We start from the raw sequence: 24,936 nt of genomic DNA, 5'->3' as shown, positions 1-24,936 counted from the left end.
GTTCAAACTCTGTGGGACACAGCAAAGGCAGTCCTAGGAGGAAAATATATAGCAATACAAGACTTTCTCAAGAAAGAAGAAAGGTCTCAAGTACACAATCTAACCCTACACCTAAATGAGCTGGAGAAAGATCAGCAAAGAAAGCCTAAACCCACCAGAGAAGAGAAATCATAAAGATCAGAGCAGAAGAGAAATCAAGACAGCATGGTACTGACATAAAAACAGACACTTAGATCAATGGAACAGAATAGAGAGCCCCGAAATAGACCCTCAACTCTATAGCCAACTAATCGTCAACAAAGCAGGAAACATTGTCCAATGGAAAAAAGACAGTCTCTTTAACAAATGGTGTTGGGGAAATTGGACAGCCATTTGCAGAAGAATGAAACTGGACCATTTCCTTATACCTTACACAAAAATAGACTCAAATTGGATGAAAGACCTCAATGTGAGACAGGAATTCACCAAAACCCTTGTGGAGAACACAGGCAGCAGCCTCTTCGACCTCAGCCACAGCAACTTCTTCCTAGAAACATTGCCAAAGGCAAGGGAAGCAAGGGCAAAATTGAACTTCTGGGACTTCATCAAGATCAAAAGCTTTTGCACAGCAAAGGAAACAGTTAACAAAACCAAAAGACAACTGACAGAATGGGAGAAGATATTTGCAAATGACATATAAGATATAGGGCACCGCATATCTCAGTGTCTATAAATAATTAACATTTTTAAAGATTTGTCTATTTTAGAGAGAAAGACAGAGCATGAGCGGGGGGCAGATGGAGAGGGAGAGAGAACTGAAGCCAACTCCAGACAGAGCCCAAAGACTGATGCAGGGCTCAATCTCATGACCCAGAGATCATGACCTGAGGTGAAACTAAGAGTTGGAGACTTAACCAACTCTGCCACCAAGTTGCTCCAATAAATTATTTTTTAACATGCAATGTAAATTTTAGATATCTAATTGAATTATGTGGGAATCACTGAAAGGAAATAAAGGGTAGATTTTGTTTTTAAATACAAAAATGTCTGTAATATGTAGTTTATCCCCTTGAATCTTAAATTTATATCCTCCTTCAACCTCATCCTAGAATACAATCTCCTTTGGGTGAGTTCCTGGAATGCAAAAATCATTTTAATATTTATCTAATCAGACATAATGGGTGGGACTTTTGGAGGGTTTATTTAAATAAAGACATTAAATGAATTTCAAAGTCTAACAGCATCACAATTTGGATGATCTGTGAGAGTATGTAGTATTTTTAACAACTACTTCTAAAAAAATACTCAATATCCTTGAAGTAAAATATTAGCAGAGAGCAAATCATATATTTATTCATTCACCAGACATATTGAGCCCTAGTAGGTGTCAGGCAAATGCAGTACAAAAGATGATTATTACAAAACCCAATACAGTAAACTTATGCACACAGAGCACTTGTATATCAGCAGGAGTTCAATCTTATCTCCTCTATGAAGCTGATCAAAACAACTTCCTTTACTAGGTTAACTTTTAGTGCATTTATAACCAATACCACATAACTAAACTTTATAAAACACTAAGCTTTTAGTGACTTCTCATAGATGTGCTCTCAACACTTAACCCACTGAGCCACCCAGGCATCCCTACATTTCTTCTTGAAAACAGGAAATACCTTTTAATCTTACTTGCTAAGTACCATAGCATTTAATGTGTCATCTTTCATGGAGTATTCAAGTATCTTCAAATTCCATTTGTTATTTCTTTCTTCTACCAGAGTGAAAAACATAGAGATTTATTTAATACCTAATATCTGGATACCCTTGGAATAGCATAAGCATACTACTTCCTCCATAGTCATTCACTACATTTTAAAGAATGTACCTGTCTTCAGTTTTTTTTTTTTTTAAAGGGAATTTGGAACTTAGATTAAAAAAAAAAAAAAAAAGATAAAATTAAGTTGGACAAAAGCAGACCATGTTTGTAGATAAAGATTTTCCCTGGGGGCAAATACTTTATTTCTCATTTGTGAGGTTTAGGGCAGAATGATAAATTATACCTTATGTATGCTTTCTCCATTTTACAAAGCATGTTGAAAGTCATTATTATACCTAGTCCTAATAAGAACATATGCAAGGTAGGCAAGGCAATTATTATTGTTTCCGTTTTATAAATGGGACAACAGAAGATTTTTCCTAAGTTTGCAAAGACTAAGATCAGAATTTAGGTCTATTGTTACTCAGTCAAAGTATCTTTTAATTCAAATGGATGAATAAAAATGCTTTGCATTTGTATAGAACATTAAAATTTGAAGGTACTTTTATATATATGGTGCAAACAGAATGGGCAGAGTATTTCTCAACAGTGTGTAAAATGAAATAGGATCTCTTTAGGTTTCAAATCAGTCCCATGATAAAAGAATCTAGAGAGAGGGAGGAGTCAAGATGGCGGAGAAGTAGTTGGCTGAGACTACTTCAGCTAGCCGGAGATCAGCTAGATAGCTTATCTAAAGATTGCAAACACCTGAAAATCCATCGGAGATCGAAGAGAAGAAGAACAGCAATTCTGGAAACAGAAAAACAACCACTTTCTGAAAGGGCCGGAGACCAGGAGGCCGCCATTTGTATTCCCGTCCTCCGGAGCTCTACGGAAAGCGCTCAGGGAAAAAAAGCTCCTGAAAGCAAACCCAAGCGGATTACACACCCCGGCCCCGGGTAAGGGCGGTGCAATTCCGCCTGGGGCAAAGACACTTGAGAATCACTACAACAAGCCCCTCCCCCAGAAGATCAACAAGAAATCCAGCCGAGACCAAGTTCACCTACCAAAGAGTGCGGTTTCAATACCAAGGAGAGCAGCAGAATTCTAGAGGAGGAGAAAGCAAAGCACGGAACTCATGGCTTTTTCCCTGTGATTTTTTTTTTAGTCTTGCGGTTAATTTAATTTTTTTCTTTTTGATTTTTTGTTTTTTCTTCTCGCCTTCGGGTAAATTTTCTTTTAACTGTTACCTTTTTCTTTTTTAACGATTTTTTACTAGTTTATCTAATATATATTTCTTTTTTATATTTTTCTTAGGTGTTTTCTTTTCTTTTAAATTCTTTTCTTTTTTTTTTTTTCTTTTCTTTCTTCCTTTTTGAACCTCTTTTTATCCCCTTTCTCCCCACTCACGATTTGGGATCTCTTCTAATTTGATTAAAGCATATTTTCCTGGGGTTGTTGCCACCCTTTTAGTATTTTACTTGCCCCTTCATATACTCTTCTCAGGACAAAATGACAAGACGGAAAAATTCAACTCAAAAAAAAGAACAAGAGGCAGTACCGAAGGCTAGGGACCTAATCAATACAGACATTGGTGATATGTCAGATCTAGAGTTCAGAATGACAATTCTCAAGGTTCTAGCCGGGCTCGAAAAAGGCATGGAAGATATTAGAGAAACGCTTTCGAGAGATATAAAAGCCCTTTCTGGAGAAATAAAAGAACTAAAATCTAACCAAGTTGAAATCAAAAAAGCTATTAATGAGGTGCAATCAAAAATGGAGGCTCTCACTGCTAGGATAAATGAGGCAGAAGAAAGAATTAGTGATATAGAAGACCAAATGACAGAGAATAAAGAAGCTGAGCAAAAGAGGGACAAACAGCTACTGGACCACAAGGGGAGAATTCGAGAGATAAGTGACACCATAAGACAAAACAACATTAGAATAATTGGGATTCCAGAAGAAGAAGAAAGAGAGAGGGGAGCAGAAGGTATACTAGAGAGAATTATTGGGGAGAATTTCCCCAATATGGCAAAGGGAACGAGCATCAAAATTCAGGAGGTTCAGAGAACGCCCCTCAAAATCAATAAGAATAGGCCCACACCCCGTCACCTAATAGTAAAATTTACAAGTCTCAGTGACAAAGAGAAAATCCTGAAAGCAGCCCGGGAAAAGAAGTCTGTAACATACAATGGTAAAAATATTAGATTGGCAGCTGACTTATCCACAGAGACCTGGCAGGCCAGAAAGAGCTGGCATGATATTTTCAGAGCACTAAACGAGAAAAACATGCAGCCAAGAATACTATATCCAGCTAGGCTATCATTGAAAATAGAAGGAGAGATTAAAAGCTTCCAGGACAAACAACAACTGAAAGAATTTGCAAACACCAAACCAGCTCTACAGGAAATCTTGAAAGGGGTCCTCTAAGCAAAGAGAGAGCCTACAAGTGGTAGATCAGAAAGGAACAGAGACCATATACAGTAACAGTCACCTTACAGGCAAAACAATGGCACTAAATTCATATCTCTCAATAGTTACCTTGAATGTGAATGAGCTAAATGCCCCTGTCAAAAGACACAGGGTATCAGAATGGATAAAAAAACAAAATCCATCTATATGTTGCCTCCAAGAAACTAATTTTAAGCCCGAAGACACCTCCAGATTTAAAGTGAGGGGATGGAAAAGAATTTACCATGCTAATGGACATCAGAAGAAAGCAGGAGTGGCAATCCTTATATCAGATCAATTAGATTTTAAGCCAAAGACTATAATAAGAGATGAGGAAGGACACTATATCATACTCAAAGGGTCTGGCCAACAAGAAGATTTAACAATTTTAAATATCTATGCCGCCAACGTGGGAGCAGCCAACTATATAAACCAATTAATAACAAAATCAAAGAAACACAACAACAATCATACAATAATAGTAGGGGACTTTAACACTCCCCTCACTGAAATGGACAGATCATCCAAGCAAAAGATCAGCAAGGAAATAAAGGCCTTAAATGACACACTGGACCAGATGGACATCACAGATATATTCAGAACATTTCATCCCAAAGCAACAGAATACACATTCTTCTCTAGTGTACATGGAACATTCTCCAGAATAGATCACATCCTCGGTCCTAAATCAGGACTCAACCGGTATCAAAAGATTGGGATCATTCCCTGCATATTTTCAGACCACAATGCTCTAAAGCTAGAACTCAACCACAAAAAGAAGTTTGAAAAGAACCAAAATACATGGAGACTAAACAGCATCCTTCTAAAGAATGAATGGGTCAAGCGGGAAATTAAAGAAGAATTGAAAAAAATCATGGAAACAAATGATAATGAAAATACAACAGTTCAAAATCTGTGGGACACAACAAAGGCAGTCCTGAGAGGAAAATATATAGCGGTACAAGCCTTTCTCAAGAAGCAAGAAAGGTCTCAGGTACACAATCTAACCCTACACCTAAAGGAGCTGGAGAAAGAACAAGAATGAAACCCTAAGCCTAGCAGGAGAAGAGAAATCATGAAGATCAGAGCAGAAATCAATGAAATAGAAACCAAAAAAACAATCCAACAAATCAACGAAAGTAGGAGCTGGTTCTTTGAAAGAATTAATAAAATTGATAAACCCCTGGCCCGACTTATCAAAAAGAAAAGAGAAAGGGCCCAAATAAATAAAATCATGAATGAAAGAGGAGAGATCACAACTAACACCAAAGAAATACAAAGTATTATAAGAACATACTATGAGCAACTCTACGGCAATAAATTTGACAATCTGGAAGAAATGGATGCATTCCTAGAAACATATAAACTACCACAACTGAACCAGGAAGAAATAGAAAGCCTGAACAGATCCATAACCAGTAAGGAGATTGAAACAGTCATTAAAAATCTCCAAACAAACAAAAGCCCAGGGCCAGACGGCTTCCCGGGGGAATTCTACCAAACATTTAAAGAAGAACTAATTCCTATTCTCCTAAAACTGTTCCAAAAAATAGAAATGGAAGGAAAACTTCCAAACTCATTTTATGAGGCCAGCATCACCTTGATCCCAAAACCAGACAAGGATCCCACCAAAAAAGAGAGCTATAGACCAATATCCTTGATGAACACAGATGCGAAAATACTCAACAAAATACTAGCCAATAGGATTCAACAGTACATTAAAAAGATTATTCACCACGACCAAGTGGGATTTATTCCAGGGCTGCAAGGTTGGTTCAACATCTGCAAATCAGTCAATGTGATACAACACATCAATAAAAGAAAGAACAAGAACCATATGATACTCTCAATAGATGCTGAAAAAGCATTTGACAAAGTACAACATCCCTTCCTGATCAAAACTCTTCAAAGTGTAGGGATAGAGGGCACATACCTCAGTATCATCAAAGCCATCTATGAAAAACCCACCGCAAATATCATTCTCAATAGAGAAAAACTGAAAGCTTTTCCGCTAAGGTCAGGAACACGGCAGGGATGTCCATTATCACCACTGCTATTCAACATAGTACTAGAGGTCCTAGCCTCAGCAATCAGACAACAAAAGGAAATTAAAGGCATCCAAATCGGCAAAGAAGAAGTCAAATTATCACTCTTCGCTGATGATATGATACTATATGTGGAAAACCCAAAAGACTCCACTGCAAAACTGCTGGAACTTATACAGGAATTCAGTAAAGTGTCAGGATATAAAATGAATGCACAGAAATCAGTTGCATTTCTCTACACCAACAGCAAGACAGAAGAAAGGGAAATTAAGGAGTCAATCCCATTTACAATTGCACCCAAAACCATAAGATACCTAGGAATAAACCTAACCAAAGAGACACAGAATCTATACTCAGAAAACTATAAAGTACTCATGAAAGAAATTGAGGAAGACACAAAGAAATGGAAAAATGTTCCATGCTCCTGGATTGGAAGAATAAATATTGTGAAAATGTCTATGCTACCTAAAGCAATCTACACATTTAATGCAATTCCTATCAAAGTACCATCCATCTTTTTCAAAGAAATGGAACAAATAATTCTAAAATTTATATGGAATCAGAAAAGACCTCGAATAGCTAAAGGGATATTGAAAAAGAAAGCCAACGTTGGTGGCATCACAATCCCGGACTTCAAGCTCTATTACAAAGCTGTCATCATCAAGACAGCATGGTACTGGCACAAAAACAGACCCATAGATCAATGGAACAGAATAGAGAGCCCTGAAATAGACTCTCAACTCTATGGTCAACTCATCTTTGACAAAGCAGGAAAAAATGTCCAATGGAAAAAAGACAGCCTCTTCAATAAATGGTGCTGGGAAAATTGGACAGCCACATGCAGAAAAATGAAATTGGACCATTTCCTTACACCACACAGGAAAATAGACTCAAAATGGATGAAGGACCTCAATGTGTGAAAGGAATCCATCAACATCCTTGAGGAGAACACAGGCAGCAACCTCTACGACCTCAGCCGCAGCAACATCTTCCTAGGAACAACGCCAAAGGCAAGGGAAGCAAGGGCAAAAATGAACTATTGGGATTTCATCAAGATCAAAAGATTTTGCACAGCAAAGGAAACAGTTAACAAAATCAAAAGACAACTTTCAGAATGGGAGAAGATATTTGCAAACGACATATCAGATAAAGGACTAGTGTCCAGAATCTATGAAGAGCTTAGCAAACTCAACACCCAAAGAACAAATAATCCAATCAAGAAATGGGCAGAGGACATGAACAGACATTTCTGCAAAGAAGACATCCAGATGGCCAACAGACACATGAAAAAGTGCTCCATATCACTCGGCATCAGGGAAATACAAATCAAAACCACAATGAGATATCACCTCACACCAGTCAGAATGGCTAAAAAATAAAAAATTATATTAAAAAAAAAAAAGAATCTAGAGATCAGTAATTGAACAGATTTTCTATGCATAAATTTGATAATGCCTTAGTATCCATGAGAAAGACATTTACTAAATGCTTGCTTTTGATGAGGTAGAGAGGGGTTGATACCTTCACCCCTAAGAACCATTTTCAACTGTTACTCATGACATTTTTTTACCCAAACAACATCAATTGGTGACTATGTCATATTCCTCTTCTCACCGATGATTTTGGAAAGCTTTTCTATAGTTCTTTCATTAATTTTTCATTGATTTTCCATTCTCATCAAAATTCAATTGGGTAATTTTAGTGATGTTGGTTACATATTTTTTTATCTTTCTAACTTCACTAATGAATTAGAACAATGAAATTGGTTATTATCCTTTTTTACCTTTGTAACACATGATTACTAAACACACTGACTTGTTTTTTTTTCTTGCATGTTTTTTAGTAGTTATGTTATAAAGCTAATTCATCTCCTATATATTGAAGTTTAAAACCAGTAGAAATGAGCTAGAAATATTCAATGAAAAGCTAAGTTTACTTGCTGTCATTTTCATAAACTATATCTCAAACTGATCCTAATTATAAATAACTATATAGATTTCTACTATAGGTAAAGATACTGATATATTTTTCTACATTATAGAAATAGTACATGATTGAGAGTTTACTACAAGAGTGTATTACTTGAATAGTTATACTAATATCATTTTCACTGTCTATAAACTGCATATTCAACACGCTATACATGCCTTTCTTAAATGAAAATAAAGTTTTAGTAAATTTTAAATCAAAACAAAAGGAAATGAACTCATAGATTCATGCTATGAATCTATGATATGGTATGATACCCAATTTATGCCCTTGTAAATACCAAAATGGCTTTAAATTATATATATATATATGTGTATAAAATATATATATGTATATATATGTATATATATATGTATATATGCATATATATATATATATATATAAAGACATTTGTATGTTACCTGTTATTTAGTACATGTGCACATCAAAAAAAGTAACTATATTGGGTTATTTATTTTTTTAAGCTTTTAAAAAAAATGTCATCCCTGCTCAATGTTAATAAGTCTTATAGAAAAACTTGTAATCTCTTAAAACTTAGCATCTGGTGGGAATAATGAGAATTTGTCAGATTGGGGGGGTACATTAATTCTTTCAGACAAAATACATCCCATTTTATGTTCTGAAAAGATGGTTTCCCTTATTAGTCTCTAGTGGCCTAAAAGGATTTATGCATCCTTTAAACTGAGAAGTATATTCTCATCTCACCATTAGCATCATGAACCAAATGTCTATCAATTCCCTAAACAAAATTTGAAATAGATAGCTCATAGTCTAGGTAATTTTGTGCTGAAGTTCAAACAAGCAAGACTGTTCTAATAGAAAACTTCTGTCCTGACAGATCCTAAAAAACACCTGCTCCATTCAGAAAGTTTCTTAGAATGTGACTTCCATTTAAGAGATAATTCTTAGTATCTTCATTTTAAATTAAAACATAACAAAGGAATAATATTTGAAACATTTTAGACTCCTTTCTTTTGTCAAACTGAAGTTATGACAGGATAAGAAGCTAAGGCTTTCCATTTACTTGCAGAACATTTATTAAGATAACTTTCTACAAAGCACTGTGCCAGGTTTATTGCAGAGTACTCAAAAGTGAGTAAGAATCTGTATCTCAAAAGACTTAATAACCCAGTGTGCAAAACAGACATGCATATAAGCAGAGAATAAGTAAGCTAGCAAGTATAATAATCAGAGTATTAAGATGTTGTAAGAATGCAGGGATAGGAAAATTTTTTTTTTTATTGCAATGATTAAGGTAGGCTTTCTAGAGGAGATGGTATAAGTGAGCAGCTAATTTTTAACTTAGTTTACAAACCTTTCCAGAAGAAAATTTCTCCCATTTGAGGGAGACTGGAAAGGAAACAATAAATAGTTAGACAGTGAACAAATGTGGAGTTTATCTCAGATTTATAAAGTTTTCTGATTCCAGGGCTATACAATACCATGGCTATGAGCACAAGGTTTAGAGTCTGAAAAATCAAGACTTGAATCCTGGCTCTCATTAACTAGATTTACTATATATGTGATCCCACACATGTGGTTCAATCTTTGAACCTCTGTAGACTCAATATTTAGATATTTTAAAGTGGTTTTAATAGTAGTACTTAAGTCATAAGATTGCTTTGGACATTACTTGAGATTATTTGTGTATGAGTGTGTGTGTGTATACATATTTGTGTGTATATTCCTAGCACTGCGACTGGCACATGACATTCCCGAAACAGTTTGCTATTATTACTATTTTATTATCACTTTTACTTTTATTATTATATTTGACTATTTCAAATCAAGGCACAAATAATTAAAATAAAAGACTTGATACTATTATGAAGAGTGTGTATTTCAAAGAATGGTAACTATCTTCCTTTTTAAAAAGGCAGTATTTTCCCTATGTGGTTTCCTAAAACAATTTGCTTTTCAGTGTATGAATTATCTCCATTACTGACAACGTTTATTTGTTGGTTGGTTGATTTAATCCTGGACCCTCTCTCCCTGAGCAGTCTCATAAAAAAGTTTGCTTTGTTGCTTTGAACCTCCTAATTTTCTGAGTTTGAGACCAGCAGGCAATTTGCAGGTAATGAAAGAGATTCAGATCCAGTGAAATTTCCTCCAGACTAGTCTAAGGTTCTCCATTTTTCTTCAGGAGCTAGAAAACAGTCTGGATTACTATATCCATATGAAAAAAGTGGGGAGGAGTTAGCTTTTGACATTTCTTTTTGTTTTTGTTTTGGTGATTACAAGGCATTTACTTCACAAAGTGTGAATCATTACCTCACAAAAACCTGTTACTGGCACGTTTTCAAATGTGATTAACATTACTGTGGTTGAATAATAACTGTGGTTTTTTTCATCTTGAAAAAAATTCTCTTACTAAAGAAAGTGGAATAAAATTTTTAACTACTTCAAAAGACTTTCCTTCCTACTATGAGGAAATCCTGGGAGTGGATAGTTGATGGGTGTTAATGTCATTAACCTTCTGTTAGCTCTTCTTGTCAACTTGTTAAAGGTGCCCCTGCTGCTGAGTTACACTCCCTGCCCTCCAGTTGGTGAAATGATTTTGCCATCAGTCAATCAAAAAGCTAAGCTGGTTTTGGGCAACAGACAGCCCTGTCATTGACAAAACCTATGTGAGTAAATGTAAGAAATTTGTCAACAGGATATAAGCAGTAAGGTCAACATTGTTGTTAATATGCTTTTTATCCAGTTTAAGATGCGAAGAATAAATCACAACACATATTTAAAAGTCTAAGAAGCCCTCTTTTAAGAATGGTGTTCTTTCCTGTCAGAAAAAGCAAGGAGCAGTAAGTAAAAGTGATGCTTTGTTTTAAAAAAAGGCAAGAAAGACTCTTGTGCAGCCACACCACTGGTGAAGAAGAAAAAAACAAATGCAAAAATCGGAACCCACAAATAATGTCAAATCAGAGAACAGTCCTAAGGATTGATTAGCAGTCCATTCACAGTGTTGCCTCTCATCTCTTTTTAGTATGGGCTGTTTTTCAAAACTCTGTGATTTCAGGTGTCATTCTGAACCTCACCCCACCATTATTAGCAACAGGAGACAAACACACACGTAGAGTATATAATTTCTTGTAACCTTCAAAGAGAAAAAGAGAAGCCTCTAGAAATTAATGAATTAAAACCAACAGGGCTATTACAAATAACTTCATGAGCTGTTGAAGTTATTCTGACACGATTCGAGCTTAAAATAATGAAACAGGCATAAGGGTGGTCAGTTTTAGCATCAGATATGGAAAATACTCCTCATTTAATAAATAAGAACATCTTTGAAAAGTTCAAATATGTAAAGTTAGGAATGTCTAATACAAAGGAAACATTCAATAAATGAGAATATTACCATTGTTAAACTTAGTAAAAAAAATATAGATTCTATTTTAATTCACTGCACAAGTGAACTACAACTTCCAATATTATAATGAGCATAAGCCCATGAAGAATACCAAGAACTTTGCTTAAAAAAAAAAAAAATCAGGGTAATAGCAATAATTTCCCTACATGATTATTTAGGTTTTTGAACAATGTGCATTCCTGTATATATATAGTGCTGGTTTATCCATAACAGATCATCCCCTTTGATCCTAAAACCTCCCTACTTGTTAGATTTATAAGACAATTTCCTCACATTTCCCCGTTTCGTTTCCTTATAAAATTAGTTTTGTTTACTCTTCCCATCTATTTTTTGGAGTCAGAAAAAGCAACCAATTTTGGACAGAGAAAGGGAGACGGAGCTGATAAGGTTCCTTCTAAAGCTATTGGCTATTTTTCAGGATGCAGAAATAAGCCTGAGCCACTCTCCATTCATAGAAGAGGTTTTATTCTTTTTTTTTTTCTTTTTACTTTCTTGGTTATTATTATTATTTTTTTACATTTCCTTTAAAAAGTTTTGGATTATCCTTTCTAAATCTGATTATATTTTACATGCATGCACCAAAAAGGTGGTGATTTAATTTAATGTTATTGAAGTTCCTGAGTTTTTTTTTTTTAAGATTTTATTTATTTATTTGACAGACAGAGATCACAAGTAGGCAGAGAGGCAGGCAGAGAGAGAGAGGGAAGCAGGCTCCTTGCTGAGCAGAGAGCCCTATGTGGGGCTGGACACCAAGACTCTGGAATCATGACCTGAGCTGAAGGCAGACACTTAACTACTGACTGGGCCACTCAGGTGCCCTACAGCATCCTTTCTGGATTAAAATATCCTTCTCTTACAGAAGTGCCAGAAGAGTACAAAAATATTAACTAAGCACCAGAATTCACATAACATATATACATACGAAGATCATGTATATTGTTTGTCATTTTCTAGATTAAAACTCTCAGTGGGTGCCTATGGAGTCTTCCAAAGCAAGAATAGTTTGAGCAACAGTTTTATCATCGTAGCTCATTAATTCGGACTTTTTATTTTACTATTTTTTAAAGATTTTATTTATTTATTTGACAGACAGAGATAACGAGAGAGGGAACACAAGCAAGGGGAGTGGGAGAGGGAGAAGCAGGCTTCCTGCTGAGCAGGAACCCTGATGCAGGGGCTATCCCAGGGTCCTGGGATCATGATCTGAACCTAAGGCAGATGCCTAAGGACTGAGCCACCCAGGCGCCCCTAAATTGGAGTTTTTAACCAACTCAACTTAATATTTTAAACTTTTTACCTAAAATAAATTGCTGTGCTTTTTTTTTTTTTTTTTCAAAAAAAGTACGATATGCAAAGTAAGAGCCCCATACATTTAGTATCATTTGCAATCCCCTTGTGGACAAACAGTTACACTTTAGTGCCACTTAAATGAAGAATAACCATTCATCTGTAACATACAGATACAGAAGGCTCTGGATTTTCATTTTATAGTGCTTAATTACCTGCATAAAGACAGAAATAAAATAGTCTAGGCCAAGTTCATGAGTCGGAAATTACTTTTTTTTTTTTTTAATAAATGAGCAACAAAGCCTCCTTAATGTTGTTATGTGGCCATAAGCCAATCAGAAGAAGAAAACGTTAAAAAGAACAAAAGGATCAGGAATTAAATTCAAATATATGAGGCAAGAACCAAAATCAAAAGCTGAAAGATGTAGTAGTGTTTTCAGCCACAAGACAATATGATATATTTGCAAGGAAAATCTAATCAAAGTTAAATCATAAAGTTAAATCTTCACATTAAGTATCCTGATAAGGGAAGTTATATAATCCAAGGTTATTTTTGAGGATTTCCTGCCTCTAGTCACCCACAAACTTATGTTTCCAGTATTCCTAGCTATTAAAGTACTTGGCATCACTAATGGACAACATAAAATATGGTATTAATTCATGAACCCAAAGCCTTAGAATGAAAAACCATTTTTCACATAAATCTAAATTGCCATTCTCAAGTAATTTGAGTTAAGTACCATAATTTCTAAGTTTGGCAGGAAAGTAAGCATATCACAGAAGAAAAAGGCAATAGATTTACCCTTGAAACAAGGTTACTTCCATATAGTTGTTGAAGAATTTACTTATTATCAGATAAAGAATTTACAGTATTTATTCCCTTCTAGTGATATAAAATGGTGATCGATCAGCAATTCAAGATATTTATTTAAACCTAGAGGAGGAGGATATGGCTTTAACTTCTGAAAACCAAAATAGAAAAAAAACAACCCAGCTCTAATGTAGTTTATCTTCAGATGCTAGATTTAACATTAAATAATTCAATCTAAATGCTATATCTCAAGTTCTTCTTTCATATATTTCTGTTTTATCTGAATGTACTGTATATAAAATGGGATTTAAAAGTATCTATTTAGAAGGAAATGCTTAATGTTATATACATAGCTTCTACAATTTATTTAAATACATAATCTCCTAATCAATTCATCTATCCATCCAACCAGGCATTCATTTTACCTATCCTTCTCAATCCTTTCAGTCTTCTGATATTAGTCATTTTCTGAATTGTCCTTTAATATTCATGTGTGCCCTCAGGAAATACCTGTACATATGCAAAGAGGAAAAAAAAAAGTGCCTGACCAAAAAATCTTATGGTGATCATTTCCTTTAACCAACTGGTTACATAAGGGGATTGTTTGTTTTGTTTTTGGTTAAACAAGCCTTATAAGACTTACCTTGCATATTTATTGGACCTTTAAATGAAATGCTTCTTTGAGAAATGGCCTTTTTTTTTTTCTCATATAATTGTTTCCTTGCCTACTCTACCCAGTTCCAAACATTGTCAACTAAAATTTATGCTGTTGATATAAAAACAGCCTATACACAAACTCACGCAGACAGCCTGAATAGATAGACTGGTAAGTTTAGAACTACACAGTAAATACATATTCCTTGTGCATACGCGTGTGCGCTTGCACGCACACACACACACACACACACACACACACACACAGAGGCAGAGAGAGAGAGAGAGAGAGAAAGAGATTGAGAGAGAAACTAATAAACAAAATGCTTGAATAAATAAAGGATATTGTCATCTTCTCCACAAACTTATCATGTTGATCTTCTGTTTCGGGGAATTTCTTGATGTCACGTTCCAGATTAATAATTTGTTGTTCCATTGCTGTAAGGTTGCTCTTGAGAATTTGAGCTGAAACTAAAGAACAATGTGCAAAAGTATTTAGAGTATTTTACCAAATATTCCAAAAAACTAAAAGAAAACAGTATCATTTATTTTCTAATGTGCAGAATAGTTCCACAAAGTCAACTCACATTTTTCTGAATTACTGCTCATGAAGATTCTACTCTCCATGACATAAGTGAAAATGTGTAATATAATATCCCAAATAATCATGTTTAATAAGAGAATGTCACCATTTTATTCAGCCATTAGTTCAAATGAAGCCATTTCTATTTAAATTTATTGATGGAATTCCTAATAATTCATTCTTTAAAATCTAATTTGAAGATTAAAGAGAAACCAAGGTTCAAAGAGATCTTACTTTGTTGATACATGTTCTTGGCTATATAAATGATATAAACTATAAAAAGGGTTCGAATATTTTTCTTTTGCTGAAACATCCTGAGTTTTAAAAACCAACATCTATGATAAAAGTTTTTATCCTTAGTACTTTTCATATGCATAGAGATGTGAAAGTTACTGTTGATACATAAAGAGAATTAAGAGCAAACCCCAGAAATACATATGCACATACATAACAATAAAGCTTCAGTGTGCCCTCAAACACTATCATTAATTGCTTTAATTACCCCTAACATTATCTGTACTTTTTTCTCTCTGCATTGACAACCAATAATTTTAAGAACTGTATTCAAACTGCTCCTAAAAACATGCACATTTACCAGTTTTCTTATGATGCCCTCTCTTAGCAGAGGTACATTTTAAACTATTTTATAGATACTCTATGAATGAATGACTGCCAACTACAAATGAAGGCAATTCTATCAGTATCAATGCATTTGGCAGATTCTACTTGAAAAGACAAGGTGCGTATTAGAATTTAGTAGGTTAGACTGTGACACTGGTTTTTAAATCCAGGCTCTGAAACATTGTTCTTTTCATTAAAGGACTGTGAAACAGAGAGTACTATTACAATTCTTTTTTTTTTTTTTTTTTTAAGTAAATTTTGTTCTCATTCAGAGGCCTATCAGAATTGCAATGAAAAATTTAAGAGCTGACAAAATCAACCTCCTGGCAAATTTTAGCCAGACTCTTCTGACACAAATTCATCACATTGACACCCACACCTTTATAACTTTATAAGGAGAAATTGCCTTAAATATACATGGAAGTTCAGAGACTAAAAATCAAACACCAACACTAAAGACAATTTTTTTTCTATTAATCTGTCAATTCAAATAACACTTTCCAATTAAGTTCCACTTGTTGAGCTCTGACAAGCTTCAAAATGATTCTTTATAAGAGAAGTCTGCCAAAAATTTACTAATGGCTTGACAGTCATTGCTTGCTTTATTTAAAGGATGAGTTCACTGTGCAGGAAATTATTTCCTCTTTTTCTTTATTTTTAAAAATATTTTATTTATTTACTTATTAATTATTAAATTGATTTATCTATTTTCAGAAAAACAGTATTCATTATTTTTTTCACCACACCCAGTGCTCCATGCAATACGTGCCCTCTATAATACCCACCACCTGGTACCCCAACCTCCCACCCTCCCGCCACTTCAAATCTCTCAGACTGTTTTTCAGAGTCCATAGTCTCTCATGATTCACCTCCCCTTCCAATTTACCCCAACTCCCTTCTCCTAACACCCCTTGTCCTCCATGATATTTGTTATGCTCCACAAATAAGTGAAACCATATGATAATTGACTCTCTCTGCTTGACTTATTTCACTCAGCATAATCTCTTCCAGTCCCGTCCATGTTGCTACAAAAGTTGGGTATTCATCCTTTCTGATGAAGGCATAATACTCCATAGTGTATATGGACCACATCTTCCTTATCCATTTGTCCGTTGAAGGGCATCTTGGTTCTTTCCATAGTTTGGTGACCGTGGCCATTGCTGCTATAAACATTGGGGTACAGATGGCCCTTCTTTTCACGACATCTGTATCTTTGGGGTAAATACCCAGGACGGCAATTGCAGGGTCATAGGGAAGTTCTATTTTTAATTTCTTGAGGAACCTACACACTGTTCTCCAAAATGGCTGCACCAACTTGCATTCCCACCAAGAGTGGAAGAAGGTTCCCCTTTCTCCACATCCTCTCCAACACATGTTGTTTTCTGTTTTGTTAATTTTGGCCATTCTAACTGGTGTAAGGTGATATCTTAATGTGGTTTTAATTTGAATCTCCCTGAGGGCTAGTGATGATGAACATTTTTTTCATGTGTCTGATAGCCATTTGTATGTCTTGATTGGAGAAGTGTCTGTTCATATCTTCTGCCCATTTTTTGATATGTTTGCTGTTTCGTGTGTGTTGAGTTTCAGGAGTTCATTATAGATTTTATTCATTTATTTGACAGAGATCACAAATAGGCAGAGAGGCAGGCAGAGAGAGAGGAAGGGAAGCAGGTTCCCTGATGAGCAGAAAGCCCGATGCGGGACTTGATCCCAGGACCTGATCCAAAGGCAGAGGCTTTAACCGACTGAGCTACCCAGGCACCCTCCTCTTGCTTTCAAACAGATTTTTTTTTTCACTTGCATTTTTCCAGCTGAGTCTCAAAAATTACTCAAAAGGTATGTTCTCCTCTTGTGCTTGATTGAAAAATTTTGAAGGTATGAAATTCATAACTTGTTATGTCATGTAGGTTACATAAAAGTAATAAACTCATAACATTCCGTAATAAACAAAATGTGTCCAAAGGCCAGGTTTAGGTCACATTAGTAATACTCCCATTAGAAGAAATGGTAATTTCATCTTCTGATTGTTCAATACAGAAATAGCCTAAGCAAGTACTATGCACACAAAAGTCTAGATATCTCAAATAACAAGAGACAATATTTTTAATCAAGTTGAATTCTGAATAAAGCACTATTTGCTAGACATCTTTCCTCCTCAATTTCACGTGTCAAATCCTAAGTCCTCTAAAAGTCCCTCCAGAATTTGAGTCCAAATTCTCTAACATATATAGGCACTTTTGTTTGTTCAAGTGATCTTCCACAGATCACCTTCCACTTTGATAATTTTTGTTTTGTGCACATAAACACAGAGCCTCCATTATAAAACCTCAACCTACATATTGGAAGTATCTATATCTAATACTTTGCTTATCCCTCTGCATTTGTCATAAATAAAACTCAACAGATGTTGGGTGAATATGCATATTTCAAAAAGTTTTGGTTCCCATTTAACTTTATGCCCACTTTTTTCAGTTTCTTTTAAAAATTTGTTTGTATCTAAATTCCAGTTAGCTAACATACAGTGTAGTATTATTTTCAGGTGTACAATATAGTCATTCCACACTCTGATAAAACACATAGTGCTTCTCACCACAAGTGCACCCCCTAATCCCCATCACCTATTTAACCCATCAGATTGCTCCCTATAGTTAAGTGTCTTATTTCTGGCTTTGTTTCTTTCTTTTCTTTCTCTTTGCTTATTTGTTTTGTTTTCTGGCTCTAACCCTAGCCCTGGCCATAACTATAACACCCTAACCCTAGATTTGAGAAGAAAAAAGACACACACACACACACACACACACACACACACACACACTATTACTCAGGCATAAAAAGAATAAAATCTTGCCATTTGCATTGACCTGAATGGAGCTAGGGAGTATTATGCTAAGCGAAATAAGTCATTCAGAGAAAGACAAATACCATATGATTTCATTCATATGTCAAATTTATGCCTACTTCTGCAAGTGAATGTGCATACAGAAGATAGATACAATGATGATTGGAAGTTACCATATCAATTACTAGTGAGAATGGAAAAGAACCAGGAAGTTGAAATATGTCTAATAATATGTAAAGGTGCAGGGTTGTAGGAGATGCTTAAGACAAACAGGAAAGTAAGGAACTGGGATAAGGAAGGCAAGGAAGGGACACCTTTGCTAGGCTCCTTTGTCTTCCCCTCTAATAAATTAGTAATTTATGCCTAAACAAAAGAAAATAAAATATCAGCGATGTAATAATCCAAGGATTCTAGATCAGATGCAATTTCATGGTTACATTAAATGAACAACACAATTATTTAAAATGTATATCCTTTAATTGATGGAATTACAGTATCTTAGACTTACAAGTGAACTTAAAAGAGATTTGAACAAGCCTCTCAAATTTTAAGAACTTATGTTATACAGTGTCATGGTCTACATTCCTAGAAAATAGAACCTAAGACAAATCTTGCCTTATTAGGGGTGAAAGTGGGGTATAATCAGAGGGAAATGGGCATGAAGGAAAGGGGAAGAAAGTGAATGTAAGGGAGTAAGTTACTGAACTGGCCATAGCTTTACAAAAATTACAGGTGGTTTCTTAGAGTCCCAGGTTGTCTCCATCAGGGCCAACTCCTTTTTCAGGAGCATTAACTTCCCATTTCAAATGGGGAGCAAGACAAGTGGCCCAGGCTTGGGGGTGGGGAGTGGCCTGGAAAAAGATGCTCAGTGGATCTCCAGTGGTATATAAATTAGATACAGGAAAAAAAAAAATTAGATCTAGAACAGAGGATTCATTATGCCCTAAATGGCTTATTCCTTTGAAAGCTGATATAATTAGAAAAATTTGTTTACTTATAATCAAAATCAGCCTACTTGAAGTCTTAACAATTAGTCTTCATGTGGCCTCATAACAACACTGATTAAGTCTATTCCCTATTTTAGGGGAAAGATGTCACTTCTATCTTCTTCTTCTTCTTCTTCTCCTTTTTTTAAGATTTATTTATTTGAGAGAGAGAGAATGAGTGGGAGGGGCAGAGGGAGAGTTAGAGGGAGAGAGAAACTCAAGCAGACTCTTTGCTGAGCAAGAAGCCCAGTGTGGGACTTGACCTTAGGACCCTGACCTGGTCACTTGCATCTTTTTAATTTGCCCAGGCTACAAAAACCCAAGTTCCTACAACTAGTCTTCCTAAGGTATAGGGGTTAGTTATTATTTGAACTCTAAAGTAATAACTAAAATTCAGTGAGTACTTACTATGTGTAGACTTTTCTTTTTAAAGATTTTATTTATTTATTTGACAAAGATCACAAGTAGGCAGAGAGGCAGGCAGAAAGAGAGTGGGAAGCAGGCTCCTTACTGAGTGGAGAGCCTGATTCTGTGCTCGATCCCAGTACCCTGGGATCATGACCTGAACTGAAGGCAGAGGATTTAAACCACTGAGCCACCCAAGTGCTCCTATGTGTACACTTTATTTTAACTAGTTTTATGTATTAACTCATCTAATCCATACAAAAACTGTATGAGGTATGTACTAAGCTCAAACAAGGCTATGATATGAGCCCAGTGATATCTTCTCAGGAAATTATAAATGTAAAGCAATATCTCTAGGACCTAGAAGGTCAGAAACTTAAGTTAAATCTGTGCCCATTGGTACATACCATGTCACTTAAATTAGGGGACAGGCATGATCTTAGGAGTCAGATCCACTTAGGTTTTAATTTTTTCCATATCAAATACTAGTTGGGTTACCTTGAGCCAATCTCTTATTCTCTCTGGGTTTTCATTTCCTGATTTGCAAAATGAAGATAACAATACCTTCCCTAAAGCTGGTTATTAAAGTAAAATGATTTGCTGAATATAAAGCTTCTATCTTTATACTTGGTACATATAGGTAATCTATAAATATTCATTTCATATTTCACTATTCTTCTCTCTTTTCCCTACCTTACTGCAGGAATTAAAATTCCTACTATGCATGTGCCACCAAGAATTAAACAACAGTTTAGATGTAATCTGAATAGCAATAATAAAAAAAAGCAGTTATTTCATAGTTGCTACCACACTATGGTCTGATTTAATATAATTCAATATATTTAATATAATATTTTATTAAATATCTTAATAAATATAATAAAATAACAAATATTTTTATTAAATATTTATTAAATTTATTAAGTATAAAATGTTTTTAAATATCTAATTTAATACAATATTAACCTCCTTTCTAATCAAAAGGACTAAATACAGACTGTTTCCTGTTTGTAGGTTTTACAGGGTACATGGAATTTTAGGTCTGGAAACCAGTGACAATTATACTAATGAACACCCAATTTGTTAGAGATATTAGCAAGTTCCAAATTAAAAATATATATATATTTCTGGAAATTAAAACCTGTGCAGTAGTCTGTATTCCTCTGCAACATTTACAAGTTAGTTATTTTGGCTTTCTAGCATTTCTTTTCTTGCATAAAAGATAACAGGGTTTTGTTTTTGTTTTATTTAGGTTTATTTTGAGCATTAGAATTAACATGTGTTTACCTGCCTGAAGTACATTTGCTTCAGCCCTAAAAGTTGGGAGTCAGTGTTGATTGTTTAACTATTTAATTAGGTCCCTAGCTGGGATGCCTGGGTGGCTCAGTCAGTTAAGTGTCTGTCTTCAGCCCAGGTCATGATCCCAGAGTCCTGGGATGGAGCCCCACATTGGGCTCCCCTTCAGCAGGAAGACTGCTTCTCCCTCTGCCTGCTGTTTCCCTTGCTTGTGCTCTCTCTCTGTCAAATAAATAAAACCTTTAAAAAATAATTAGGTCCTAGCCTCCAGGACTTCCAATATTGAGAAAGAGAGAAAGAGAAGGACGGAAGGAGAGAGAATGTGTGTAGGGAGTTGAGGGGGAGAAAGGCAAGAGAGAGTCTGAAATATTTTTACTGGATGTGGTGGGAAATGTAGAGTACTTACAGTTCCAAGAACAATAAAATGCCAGAGTGGGTTAGAAAAGTTTGTCTCCTGCATCATCTCAGACTCAGGGTATATTTTTGTGCCTGCCATTATTTAGTTCACTAATATAAATTAGGGGATCTTTCTTTAATGACAGTGCAAAGGTTTTCTATCTAAGTAAATTTCCACTACAGGCATTTTCAATGACTGATTAGTCAGTCTGGTGGCACTTCAATTTTTTTCTCTCATTTCATTTTTTACATCTGAATTACTTTTATTATTGAATTATTTTTGCTATTGAATTACTGAATCTGAATTATAACATTAAAAATTTAAATTATATCTATCAAGTTCTTTATTATAGCTTCCTTCCTTGTACTCCATAAATAACCTTTTAAGCTCAGTATACTCTCTTGAGTTATATGTAGGGAGAAACTTTCCCAGCAAATCTTATTTATCTACTTACTTCAGTTGAAAAATATACATGGACTTTTTTCCTGGCTTCAAGCAAATATTTGAGAGTGTCTTGATCTTTACTCAAAATATTTTAAATGATAGATCTGTTCTAATTCATAGTTTTAATAAAAGTAAAGTATAAAACCAATATTTTAAGGGAGATTTTAAATGTAAAGACCCTTCAATTACATATTATATAAGAGAACTGATACACATTTAAGAGAAAGAAATCACAGTACTCTGCTGACATTCTCTAGAGCATGTGTAAATATAAAAGCTTTTCTAGGAACTTGAGGATTTTTATCTTTGAATTAAATGCTTCTATTAATTTTACCCACTGACAGAGTGAGCACTTTTACATCTTTGCTCTAAGAAAGGCCAAGTAAAAGTATACTCTTGCAAGTCTATATGTGAATAGGCCCCAACATGATTATAAGTACCATAATTTTCCTTAACTGAATATATTTAGTTGAAGAATTATTATCAGCTGAGCAGCACAACATTAAAGTGACTCATCCAGAAAGCATATGTAAAAAAGAAAAAGACATTACAAGCAGCCTGAACAATAGGCACAGTTGTAGTCTTCCTTAAGTACATTTATAATAGTTTCACTTTATATGAAAATGATATTTACATGGATTTTTATATGGAAATGAAGCAAATGTGTGTATATAATAACTACAGCAAAAGTTCATTACTGTGGGCTTCTTAGGCTTTTAAAGAAAATAACTAGTAAATGGCACCCCAATAAAAAATTCCTATAATACAAAAATCAATTAGAAAATGACTCATTCTTTTTTTTTTTTTTTTTAAGATTTTTATTTATTTATTTGACAGACAGAGATCACAAGTAGGCAGAGAGGCAGGCAGAGAGAGAGGAAGGGAAGCAGGCTCCCTGCTGAGCAGAGAGCCCAATGCTGGACTCCATCCCAGGATGCCGGGATCATGACCTGAGCCGAAGGCAGAGGCCCAACCCACTGAGCCACCCAGGCGCCCCAGAAAATGACTCATTCTTAGGAGAAAAAAAAAATAACTGTTACAAAGTCACCTTAACAGAAAATACAATTTAACTAGAATCCATATTAAATAAAATTTAAAAATATATGTCCCCAATATGCATTCACAAAGACTATCACTTGCCCCTTCTAATGTGTGCCTCTGGAGATAAGGTATGGTTTCTCTAAACTGAATTCATAATATGGCCTGAATGGATGCTGAGAACAGTGGGACTTCTACATGAAAACTGCTTTAGAAACATAATATCAGTGTTTAACTATGAAAATCTCACTAAGCATGTTTCAGTGTCTGGGCTTATACATTTATACAAGTCCTCGGCCTGAATGCATTTTTTTAAACTAAAAAGATGGAGCCTTTAAACTAAAAGAACAAAAGAACTACACACTGTACTACCTTACTATTAACTATGGAAGGTATGCTTAGAGGATAACTGGGGTAAAGAAGGATGAAGGGGAAGTCTCAAGCCCTCTGAATATTGATTTGCAATAAAAATTCTGTACCCTGACCACCAAACCACAAGCAGTGGACAGTCAAGCTACCTGTGAAGAATCACAGTTCTTTTACCTGCTGTCTTTCTGCAACTGTTATTCTGCCTGCAGCAAATAGCATGTGCAAATTTTTAAATCAAAGGCTAAAAAACAAACTGAAATCTTCTACTCTTGCTGACAGTCTTAGCTCAAGGCCAGGATTGGGAAACACACACGCAAGCTGAAGCTTCTATTAAGCCATGCTGGACATAACCTTGTTGGAATACTTTGTTCTCATCAGGAAGAATTTTTTCCCTAAGCTTGGTTGTTTTCCTTGCAATAAAAGATCCTTCACCCACCTGTGCCTCAAACTGGAATGATTTTAATGGGTCAAGTCAAGCCTTTATTGAGTTGAGTTTGGGCTATACTGAATTATCCTCCCTAGGGATTTTGTGTAAATGGCCAGAATGGTATTCCCCTCAATAGAAAAGCTTGCCAGAACCTTCAAATGCTGACAAATCTTTTATTACAATCCTGTACTAATGTCTTCACTTGTTAGATCTATGTAATACATTCTTTTTTCACCTTGGAATTAGAACAGTGATGGTAAAAGGGAACCATGTCACAAGAGGCTACTTAATATTACAACAGGAGGTCTTAAAAATAAATCAGTAGAATTACAGAAAAATAAGGGCTATGGAGAATGTAGACTTGTTGCCTAAGACAAGAAAGCACAAAATCTTAAGTTAAGAAATCTGAAATGACAAGATTGTAAAATTTGGAATTTTGAGAAGTTTATATGTGTATTTACTTTTGAGCTATAATAATTAATGTTACTGAAAAAGTCACAAGGACAAATACTTGTAGGAAACATCTACATTCAATATCACCAAATTCTGATAAATTGGGTGTGAGAAATGAGCACTGTTCACTTCACAACAAGACAACTACCTTCTTCTTGCGTAAGTATTCACAAATGATTTTATCTGAGCAACCATTTAATGGCTCTTGTATTAACAATGCCCTTTCTACTAGTATATTTTATTCTTAATAAGGTATGAAAAGATTATAAGGGTTGATAAGCCATCTGAATACCCTCTTCCACATGCTATTTGAAAAGAATTAAAAATACACAGATAGCACTGTCATAAAGTTATAATTCTATATTAAAAGAATGTTAGCCTTTTTGACTGTACTTTTTTTTTTTTAAAGATTTCATTTACTTATTTGACAGACAGAGACCAAAAGTAGGCAGAGAGGCAGGCAGAGAGAGGAGGAAGCAGGTTCCCTGCTGAGCAGAGAGCCCGATGCAGGACTCGATCCCAGGACACTGTGATCATGACCTGAGCCGAAGGCAGAGGCTTTAACTCACTGAGCCACCCAGGCGCCCCTTGACTGTACTTCTTGTGATTGTGGCCAGATTTCCATGAACCGTGTTCATGAACTCATAGGGAAATTAATGGGACTATATGATTTGATACAGATATTCTTGCAATTCACTGGGTTTTTCCAGAACAAGTCTAATGCATCAAGTCCACAAGTGTG

The 24,936-nt window shown here is 35.1% G+C and overlaps 1 protein-coding gene across 9 annotated transcripts in view; it reads right to left on the bottom strand.

The window, feature by feature from the left end:
* DIAPH2 (diaphanous related formin 2) overlaps positions 1-24,936 on the bottom strand; it is a 1,001,991-nt gene that overhangs the window by 349,018 nt on the left and 628,037 nt on the right. For all 9 annotated transcript variants that reach the window (XM_059156886.1, XM_059156884.1, XM_059156888.1 and 6 more), the window contains one exon: positions 14,683-14,807. In XM_059156886.1, coding sequence (XP_059012869.1) covers positions 14,683-14,807 — 125 coding nt within the window. The remainder of the gene's footprint in view (positions 1-14,682; positions 14,808-24,936) is intronic.

The sequence above is a fragment of the Mustela lutreola genome, chromosome X (assembly GCF_030435805.1).
Source record: "Mustela lutreola isolate mMusLut2 chromosome X, mMusLut2.pri, whole genome shotgun sequence".
Classification (NCBI taxonomy): domain Eukaryota; kingdom Metazoa; phylum Chordata; class Mammalia; order Carnivora; family Mustelidae; genus Mustela; species Mustela lutreola.
This window is presented reverse-complemented; position numbering and strand designations above follow the sequence as displayed.